Consider the following 11,090-nt stretch of genomic DNA (forward strand, 5'->3'; position numbering starts at 1 on the left):
CAGTGTGGTGATGAACTCCTTGTTCTGGACACTTAGCAGAGTGGGAAAGGAAGGTACTGGAACCCAGAGACAGAAAGTCCTTAGGAAAACTTAGTTAAGCTCTAGCCAGCCCAGCCCAACATTTGCCATTACCCCAACTGCCAGCGATCCTGGATGGAACGGTAGCTCCCAGCCACAGGCTGTCACAAAGAATTTAGTGCTGAGCCATCTCATTTCCACTGAAAGTCGTGGGACATGGACAGTGTGCGATTTCCCCAACTCTATGAAGTATTGGTTTGAAGATCCTGGCCAGAAACTATTGCTAAGTTGTCCCCTGGCAGGATCAGACATCCTGGAAAGGCACTCAGGGTGTTGCACGAGGGACAGTTCTACAAAGGCTTCTGGTGGCTATTTGTGTAATAGACACTATAGGCTTCTGCTGGATCAGAAAAATGATCACAAGGTTTTGAAACTCCCTGCCCTTCATACTTACTTTATTCTGGGCTTCTCCTCTGTATTTGGAAACACGGAGCAAAACAGGAAGGGAAAAAGAGGGAGAACAGTTAGAACAACAGAGATCATGCCAGCTGCTAAAGTAAAAGGAGGGAAGGGAAATTCAATCTTAGGGGAAACATCCCAAAGAAACTGGTTAAATCGCAAATACTTCCAAAAGAAACATACAGACTCGCATACCCCTTCTGCTAGGAGTGAATCTGTTTTTATCCTTGAAACAGAATTTGGCAGAAAAGAATCAAGAGATTGTATAAAAGTCCCAAACGTAGCATCTGGAAGGCAGTGCTTTCATGTAAATGAAAAATTAAAATGTCCTGACCAAACTCCAAGGAGGGCAGCTGGGCATTCAGGTGGAAGAAAACATTGCCTGTTTCAATCAGCCCTTCATTCACCGAAGTTAGCTTGAATTTATAGTGGTGTCACTGGTAAAACAGGCTTGGCCGATTTAGATTAAATGCCTCACATGGAGGCCAGGATGGAAAAAAACACCTGATGCCACATATTTTCTCTGTGCCCATTGACTCCTAAGACAGCCATTCTCTCTTAGCAAAATTTCCATAAGTTGTAATGGAAATAGTCTTTGCATCTCCAGGAAAGGTATAATTCCCTGAAATGTGGGCTAAGCCATCAGAGAGACTGACAGTCAGAGGTATGCCCCTGCAACAAGTGACCTTTTCCTGGCTCTCAGCAATGTGCTGTCTTTAGGAGTTTCTTGCTTAACATTTGTGCTTGCGATCAATCCCCCTCCCTGCTATGCTTTTTATACTTCAGTTATTAGCCTCAGTGTAATGCCAATAAGTTCAGCACTGTTATTCTCACAAATAGAAGTGAATTAAACTTATGTATTTATTCTGGCCCAGTCTCACAGGAGCTCAGATTGACTTTCATAACCACATGCTACGTTTGAACTTTCAGGGATGCTGGATTTTGCTGTACAAGACTTTCCCTGTGTTGGTTCAGTGGGAGGAACAGAGGTAAAAAGCTCACAGACTATTAAACCTGGTAAAAACAGGCGGCTTTGTAAAGGAAAATTAAAACCTGTCTCCCTCAGGAGTGGGTGCTGGTTATCCATATCAAGATACAGAAAGATATTATACTATAGTATATTGCATTAATTTTGTCAAGTGCTCATTTGCATCCGTTTTGGGACTGACTGAGGAAAATGGGAATACGAAGGGAAACAGAGAATAAAATAAAATCAAAAATAATAAGGGAGAAAATAGCAAAAACTGATACTAGAAAATATTTAGTGGAGATGCTTGCAAGGATATTGGATAACCAAAAATGGAGGAAATGACTGAAAATGAGTAACTGGGATAATTAAGAGAAAAGATGTGAGAGATGAATAAAGGAGATCAGAAACAAATCTTTCTTTTCTCTCACGTATCAATTTCAGTAATGAAATTTTGGGGGTAGACACTTTCCTCATTTACTACAAGAACATTGCCTACTAAAACATATTTCAGCAGAGGCCTCTAAATGCCAGAGCAATGCTAATAAAATAAACAGCATGTCATTAGCAAAGTTTTAGAGCACCTGTGTAAAGGAAACCACAAATCACTCCTGAAGAAAAATAGGCAAAAATGCACTTCTGTGTTTCTCCAGTTATTTTTTAAATCGTTTCGCTTTTCAAATAGCCAGTGAGCTTATTAAAACAGAAGTTACATTGTTCTGTTTTTGTTCTTACATCTGGACAGTGGAAGTAGTCGCGACTAACCGGTCTACCAGGGATGTTAATTCACACAGATTCCCTTCCCTCATGACGTACCCAGGTAATTCTCAGAAACACTCCTGTTTAACTTAAGGCTGTCAGTTAGTAACACTTCAGAGAGAAAAAGAAGGGAGGAAAGGACGCATTTTGTTTGTTGACCTTGAGTGCCAGGATTGACATCTGTCTGTCAATGACTGGGTGAATTTGGCTTCAGCTTCCACCAAATCAGCATTTTAAATGTAATGAAACCAACAAACAATTGTCAAAAATAGATAAATATATAAACAAAAGGTCAGTTAGTTTTCTTAAAAAAAAAAAAAAAAAAAGTAGTTAGGATATTTAAAGGTGCCTCCAGAAAACCAGAAAAGGGGAAAACAAAGAAATAGCAGGGTTTATTAAAAAATGAACAGTAATTAAGATGTCCTTTGCAGTGCGTGATCCAGCATGGTCCATACTGAATGCAGCAAAAGGAGCTTGGAGATGTGATTTCTTTTGAGATAGATACCCCATCTTTCACAAGAGTGTCAAGGAACTGGGCCAAAATTTGTTGATACACAGGAATTGTCGTAGCAAATTCCTGTTCTGGGTGGTGGATTTTGACTGATCTTGTGCTCATTCTGCCCATGAAGCATGGGGCTGTGACAAAATCCCCATACACATTCCTGCCAAAAGAAGGCAAGAACCACTGGAAATCCAGGTTCACTGACATGGTGATTAGAGCTAGAGTCTCTGAATTTCTGGTTTCTGAAAGGGCTGGTTCACAGAGAACACACACCTCAATAAACACAACCCTGCATTTTCCTGCCCAATCTGTGAGATATTCCCACCATGCTCCTCTTTATGCGGATCCATTTGACCTGCCTTTGCTTCAATCAGAAATCCCTAAGCGCCCTCCTTTGCCCCACTGCTGAAAACAACATCTCTAACCCACAGTGCGTCCTTGAAAATCAGTATGCTATTAAAAAAATAAGAGGAAAGAAAGGGAAAAAGAAGGAGAGAAAGAAAGAGGAAAAGATCCCATTTTGAAGTCAAAAGTGATGTGAGAGGCTCTGAAAGGTCCTCAGAGGATATCCCTAAAACAAAAAAAAAATATATAAAAATAAAAATAAAAGCCTGAAAAGTGAGCAAGAAGATTAAAACAAACAAAAAGAAAAAGAAAAAAACAAAACAAGAAAATACAGAAAAAGAAAAATGGTTCCTGGTGGTGTTGGGCTTTGTCTTTGGAAACATATGGCCAACTGTTCTAGGGGCTGACGCCATCAGAACACAACTTAGCTACCTCAAAGTCATTCAAAGTCCACGAGAGCCTTTCTACACCTTTTAACTGATTTTGCATTTGGCTCCAGGGGCTGAAGTTACCTACCCACATACAGGAGCAAAAATGACCCTGCATAGATTTGGTCCTTTCATGATTCTTGATCCTACCCATGTGCTCCAGGGTCTACTCAACCAGATATTTAAAAATTTACTATTTTAGCAGCAGATGAGTTGCTCCATCAGTCTGAATAAATTTATTTGCATGTTCAACACTAAGGACAATTTTACGTGTGTTGTTGGAGCAGAAACCTAAATATCTGCAGATTCCAGCCAGATGAGCATGAACTTTGAGGCTGGATGAGAGAGGCATATCCACACAGGGCCCAGCTGCATTTTTAATCACGCCACTGGAATTTAAGAGAGACTTTACTGATTATTTGGACTGGGAGGTCATGATAATGAGAGATGCAATACATGGGATCTATCTGAAGAAGTAGAAAAAGTTTCTAGAGATTGGGTTTCACCATCTGCTACCCTAGTGGGGATGTACAGAGTTCTCGAGAGTGACTGGATATACGCAGTGAGTGATTCTTTGCGGCAGAGAGGTTTTGGCCCAGTTCCTGAGTTTAAAATCAGGTGAGGAACAAAAACAAACAAACAAAAAAGAGTGAGATGTTAGAAAGATGACTTTGTTGTCCTAAGACAACACCAAGCTACCATCATAGTATCCGCCTTCTTCATCAGCTGTAGATGGAAGGATAAAAGCAAAAGAAAAGAAGCACAGCAGTCAATTCACAACCAGCACTGTTGTCCTAAAAGCAGCTGTCCTTGCTCCCTCCCCACTACGCTGGGAACCTGGGGCTCTCTGGAGATCAAATGAAAAGAGGAAGCAAAGAGAGAAGGGTGTCTATTTCTTTACAACAACCATACGTAAATATGAGGGAATAATAAGATGCAGTACATTTGCAAATTGTGACATTTTAGGCAGAAATGACTGCACTTAGTATAGTGCCTCATCTCACTAAGAAAATGCCAAATCATAAACCAGTTGAAGTCTGTGTAATTTTCTAGCTGACACTGAAGTACAGTGCTTCTGGTCTCCAGCATCACCACATAAGGAGCTCAAGAGCAAGTTTTATGAGAACCAGAACAAAACATATCCATCTTCCCATAGACTTTCCTGAATGTCTACTGTGAAAGCTGCAGCTTTAGTTATGTGGAAGTAATGACAAAGCAATAGCTCCAGATTCAGACTCATACCCAAATCCAACACTGTTGAGACTTCTTGTATCCAAACAGCAGGGTAGAAACTTTCATGTGAATGGGAACAAAATATCCATGTCCCTGAACCATAAGCTAGGGCCTCACTCTTTCACCTCTTTTTCTCTCAGTTCTGCCTTTTCAGGACAACAAACTACATCAGTCCTTTGTGAGGAAGACCTGAGCCCCGCTCAACGACATGTTGTGGGTTATTATTTAGTCAGAGCTTTATATTACCCAAGGGATGTGCTGATCCACAAGCTCCAAAGAACAGAGAGCCTGAGGTCAGTGCAGGGAGGCTGAGACCACAGGATCCACATTGCTGTGCCTATTCTGTGAAGCTTTTTTGGTAGTTTGATGTAGTAAACATACAACCCTTTTCTCCATGTATGTCTAAAGCCATCCAGAGAGGCCACTTCCCACTCATGCTACCTGTGATCTTGAACAAGGTCAGTGTTTTCAACTCTGTTTCCCCAGCTCTGAAAAAGAAAAAGGGTGAGAGCCTTTAGAGGTATCATCACGTACCTTCTTCAGGGGCTTCTTCTGCGAGTGTCACGGTGTGAGCGGCGATGGAAAGACAGGAAATGGGAAGAAAGAAAAAAGGAAGAAAACAGAACAGATATTTAAAGTTCTTGGAAGCCTGAGGAAGAGACCAGGGAATGCATGAGGGGAAAAAAACAAAGTGATTAGTGAATTAAGGCAAAGAGAAAAGGTATCTGGAGAGGCTGTTGGGAGTTAAAGGTGCTGTAAGCTTAAAGTAGTAGTAAGTAGGGAGATTAAAGGAGAAGAAGGCTGCAAGGGATCATTATGGTTAATATTTGTTTCTCTTGCTTTGTTCTCTTCTACCAACCCAGGACTCCTGTTCTCACACACTCACACCTGCGTTGCAACTACACAGAGTAAATCAGAAGTCATGTCACATACCTGGCTCATGAACTTCACATGTGAAGTGTCATGGAACAAGATGCGGTGGAAAATAAGAGAATGAGAACGAGAAACCTGTTATTTCACAAAGCAAAAGAGCTTTCAAGCCAAAGGGGTGAAGAAGTAGAGAGGAAAAGGGAATAAAAGTGAGAAGTAAACCTGAGGGAAAAATAAGTTAATTGCATTTGAAATAGCATATAAACTGAAGTCACAGGAAGGGAGAGGAATTTGGTCAAGTGAAACAGATTTATGATAACAGTGCAATGCTTTAAACAAAGCACTTACAAGCATTTTATGCATAAAGCACAAATTGACAGCACAGCGTACCAAGGTCTACCTTGGTCTGAAGTATGCACATGAACATAGCACTTTCAAGGCGCTATCAGATCCATCCTTTTCTACAGCAGCATTCCAGTCCATTGAGATTAACATGATGTGTTTGGTAACCTACTGAAATACCTGCTGTAACTCATCATCAGCACTTGGCTAACTTTCAGAGAAGCTCGGTTCTCTGTTATGGATCTATGGCTTATGCCATTTCCTTCCTTGAAGGCAATCTGGATGGTTGTGTAAATTTACTGCTCTGCTTCATATCCATTTGCAATGTAGATTTTCAAATTGATTACTTCAGAGGAAGAAAATGTTGATTAAAGTCTGTGCGGGTCTACAATTCATTCCTCTAATGTCGGCAAGACAAGAATTGATTAGCGGTGCAGATCTGAGGGACAGATTTTGATTTCCAGCCATACGTGCGCTGCTGAATATTTTGCAAAGCAGGCATAAAAACAGTGCAAAATCTCACTGTATTTATGTTCCTTATGTTTAGTCAATGGGTCAGATTCTGCTCTGAGATTTGAAATGAAGCTTTCACCGTAGGATGAAATATTCATTCTCATATCGCAGCACAGGATTTAACCCATTCCACAAGGATGCATTCTGCTGACCTCCCCTTTCACAATAGTATACGCGTTGCCCAGTTTTTAGTAACATCACCAAAAAAAGAGAAAAAAAAAAACAAAAAAAAATCCAAAATGCATGCAAAGTGCAAGACATCGTTAACAGCTTGGTTATCATTTCCTGTCACCTTGTATTCAATTCCTATGCATGCTGTCCCAGCAGGCAGGCACTGGGGAGTTTAGAAGTTAAATCACATACCTGGAGGGGGGGCTTCATTTAGTAGGAGGTGTCAGGGGAAAAGTATAGGAAAGGAAGATATAAGAATTAGAAGTTATTCAGGAAGGGATCACCTCAAACTTTGGTAAGATCAGGATGAAAGGGGTATCTTTTGCATATTGAGTTATAGGAGAGTGTTAATAAGTGTGGAAGAGGAGAGCATTTACAGTGGGGTGTGAAGTACACAGGGAAGGGATGTCACAGAAGTGAAGGATAAAAGGAATTTCAGTGTCGATGGATTGCAGCCATTTAATTCATGCAACTATAGAAATACTGGGCAACTTCAGTGTCACTGATGACCCTTAAGTTTAAAATAAAATAGTTTCACAAGTGTGCAGTGTGAGCTGTTTCAGCTGTATGCATGCCCTTGTGGCAGAGTAAGTACAAGGGTATGAGAGTGACTGCAAGGAAGTCCTGCTCTGGGTGCATCTTTCATTTTGCATCTGAAGCTGCCCAATCTGAGGTCCACCACTGGCAGATTTGGGGCTTAGTGCCACAGAAAAGGAAATCTTCAGGTCTACACAGTATTTCTGCTAAGATTTTGACAAGGTGCCACTGGAGTTACAAGTAGTTTTATCTGTTTCCTAGAGGGATAATGAATTTTAGGGAATGGATTGATTCTTCATGACTCTGGTTTGCTTCAACATCTTCACATTCCTATGTGCAGAAGTGCTTCAGATTGACACATAGGGATTTAGATATTGCATGCACGGTTTGTTAGGTAGAAAGCGCCAGAAAGGAAAAGTAAAAGAAATGGGACCAGAAACACAATGGCAACAGCTCTGAACTCATGCAGGACTAGGCCATGACTGCTGAGATGTGTGAGACAAAGGTAGCATTAGTAGCACAGAATCAAAATACTAACAGCGTGGTGTGAAGAGCTGCCAGAGGCTCTCATTGCGTTCACATCTCCTTTATAAAGCTTCCTCCCTGTTTGTTACAGGCAGACAGTTCCAAGGGAAAAGACGACAAGGGAAGGCTGTAGGTAAGGCCTGACTGTTAATAAAATCCTGTTAATAATTTGCACAGATTCCAAGATGCTAGGTGTGTTAGAGTTTAAGACCAACACACAGGATCAAGGAAGTTGCTCAGGTGGCTTGGGACTGCATGGGGGAGGTGTAGAGCATGCAGAGCAACAGGGATGGCAGCAAGGTGCTGCAGCTTGGGCAAACCACACTCAAAAAAAACTCAGGAGCAGGTGAGAATGAATTAATATAGCTAAAATTGGAAGAGCAGGATGGGAAATGAGAAGTGGTGCGAACAGGAGGGAGCCAGGAAGCAGCACACACATGAATTTTGAAGTGTGAAGTCATGCAAAATCAATCAGGCATCCCCCCAGCCTCAGACATTGAAGGACGCTGAGCTGGTCTCCCTTTGCAGACAGCAGAGGGGAATAGTTGGGATGGGCTGCCCTGAGACATGGCTGGTCTCAGGAAGCTGCCCAAAATGGCACGGAATCATTTGCACAGTGTAGAGGATGCTACAAGTTCTGTTTCTGCTTTTCAATGGAATAAACACTGTAACGTTCCTGACTGCAGCCCAGGGAAGTCTCTGAGTCCACTCAGTGGCCATTGCTACAGCTGACACTTTAGAATACTGTTTACGGAAATGTTATTATATTTTTCATGCATCAGTTAGCTCCTCCTCATTATTATTCATCACAGGGTGGAGGGAAGTATTACAGATGGAAGGTGTAAGGAAGCTGAAGTTACAGTTTATCGTTAATATTTGTGTTTTTGTCTGGTTCCTTCCACCATCTTTGAATTCCTGAGTATAATATTAGAGTTACTGGTTCTGTCAGAAATTAGAGTTCCAAATTAATATCCACATTTCAGAACTCATGTCAATTTAGCTAAGATTTTGTTAAAAAAAAAAAAAAAAGAAATGGTTTAAAACCAAAAGGTTGCATATATATTAACATTTCTGAAGCTAAACTTTCATTTTTTGCCTAGTGACAATCTCTCATCCCAAATTCATCTTCTTGAGTTGTGCTATATATACCTCACACTATCTGACAAGTCAGTTCTTCAGAACTATTTCATTTTGGAACTCTTCTCTTGAGGAAAGAGGGAAAAAATGAAAATGTTGGATTGAAATGGTTCGTTTCAATATCTGCCGTGCAAGGCTTTTCTCTTTTCTTTGCAATATTTCCACTTCATCCCATTTCAGAGCACAACCCAATTGTGAAATTGCCAATCGCAATTGAATCTCCAGCACTCAATAACCCTTCACATTGACGCAGAGGAATTCAGAAGTCACATACCTGGTTCATGGACTTCTTTAAGAGGGAAGTAGCAGGTGAGGAGATGCAAAGGAAGATAAGAGAATTAGAGCATGAAAGAGAGGATCATTAAAAAAAAAAAAAAAAAAATCTTGCAAGTTTTTAGCCAGGGTGGAGGGGGTTAAAGGGATAAAAGTCATTAATAAGATTAAAAGAGAAATAGGAGGGGAAATGGATGTCAATCAGAAAATTGTAGGGAGGCAGGAGGGAGGGTGTTGGGAGATGAGATGCAGATGAATGACACAGTTGTGTTAAAAATCAAGTACCATCGGTTGGCACACAGATTAACTTGTATTAAAGTCAGGTCCGTCACCCATAGGTTTGAACATGTGAGAAAGGCACAGACAACCTGTCCTTATTCATGTGCATAGAAATCCCAGCCCCTGCTGAAATCAGTGGGCTTGAAGGAGCTGACACCTATTTCCCCAGCAGCCAGGATTTCACCACTGGTGTGGGATGCACCAGTGCAGCACAGTGAACAGAGCACATTCCTGCTCTCATACTCGTGGGATGAAGTGTGCTGTCACTTGACCACTAGTTGGGCATCCAGAGAGGGGCTGGGAGGGCGATTTAAAGGTCAGTGGAGTTGGGCTGTTGGGCAGATGCTCTGGTAGGAGTGACATATTACCATTCTGCTAATCACACACTCTGCCTTGCCAGATCTGGCATTTAATGCACATTATAAAATCAAGCGCTACAGCAATCCTGCCATCCCCATGGTTTCAAAATACATATTAACCCAAGAAAATACCAATAGTGGTGGGTGAAAAGCAAGCAATCACATATTTTTTTCTGAATGGGCATTTTCTATTAACACATTGCAGCCAAAAATGATGCTACTTGTCCTGACCCCTAGAAAACCAGGTGTGACAGTGTGTGGCTTGTGGCTCATGACTTGGTTGAAAATCTTTTCATGTCAGTATGCTTCTGCAAAATTCAGATTTGTCCCAGTGCAGTGACTGGGGCAAGGGACAGGAGGGAGCATGAGGCTGAGGGATGTGGCATTGTCACAGGGCACAGCTGTCCCTTGTCCAGCCCCGCTGGAAGAAGTGCCTTGGGGAGCACAATCCCCTTTCCAACTGGTGTCTGCACACACAGCCTGGTTTGGGAAATCAGAGCATGGGGGCAATAAAAGCAATGCCAGCCCAACCCAGCACTGCATGCAACTGTTGGAGAGACAAATTGTTGCAACAGCAAAAACTGATGCATCTCATTAACAAGCATGCATTACAGGGCCTTCTCTGCTCAAGCTGTGGAAGGCATTCATGTGGCAGCTTTTTCTTAGCTCAATAGAAAAAAAACATGCTCTTCACATCTTGTTCAAAACCCCTGCCTTCCAGCCAGAAGGGCTGTCAGGAGGCTGTCAGCTAGATCAGAACAGCAATTAGTATATAGAGTAGCTTGTCCTACACAAGTGAAGCAGCTCCCAGCAAGCATGCAGAGGATATTTTCAAATCCTCTCCTCTTTGACCACCTCCAGAATTCCTGCACTTGTTACCGCACCAGACATAAACAGGAATTTGCAAATGATGGCACATACCTTCCGCATGAGCATGAGCTTTAGTGGGTGTAAGAGTCACAGAGCAGAATGCAGAGAAAGACAAGAGCGTTAGGAACAACACCCATACAACAACCTTGCACCCATACAAAACAGAGGGGAGGGGAAGACTGAGAATATATTGCAAGGAAACAAAATAATATGGATTAAAATAAAAAAACAGTACTGAAAATGAGGGCACAGGAAGAGATAGTAAGAAGGTAAAGTTGATTTAAGTGGCAATATCAGATGCCATTTGTCTTAAATGCACAGTACTGCATTTCTGGATAAAGCAGACAGTTTCACACTGCCAAAGCTCACCCAGGCTTACACAGGAATCACATTTTGTGTCCTCTGGGTCACATCTGAGCTTACTCTGAACAATGGGAATTTGGGAGTCATCTCACATACCTTCCTCATGATGAGCTTTAGTGCGTGGAAGAGTCACAGAGCAG

General features: G+C 41.7%; 1 protein-coding gene across 6 annotated transcripts in view; it reads right to left on the bottom strand.

Moving 5' to 3' along the window:
* TNNT3 (troponin T3, fast skeletal type) overlaps window positions 1-11,090 on the bottom strand; it is a 36,395-nt gene that overhangs the window by 9,240 nt on the left and 16,065 nt on the right. For 3 of the 6 annotated variants that reach the window (XM_021402938.1, XM_021402939.1, XM_021402940.1), the window contains 2 exons: window positions 5,153-5,199; window positions 473-491 (listed from right to left, as the gene is read on the bottom strand). In XM_021402938.1, coding sequence (XP_021258613.1) covers window positions 473-491; window positions 5,153-5,199 — 66 coding nt within the window. Of the gene's footprint in view, window positions 1-472; window positions 11,085-11,090 lie in introns of those variants that run through there. The other 3 variants (XM_021402937.1, XM_021402942.1, XM_021402941.1) reach the window with 2 other exon arrangements.

This window comes from Numida meleagris, chromosome 6, assembly GCF_002078875.1.
Source record: "Numida meleagris isolate 19003 breed g44 Domestic line chromosome 6, NumMel1.0, whole genome shotgun sequence".
Classification (NCBI taxonomy): Eukaryota; Metazoa; Chordata; class Aves; order Galliformes; family Numididae; genus Numida; species Numida meleagris.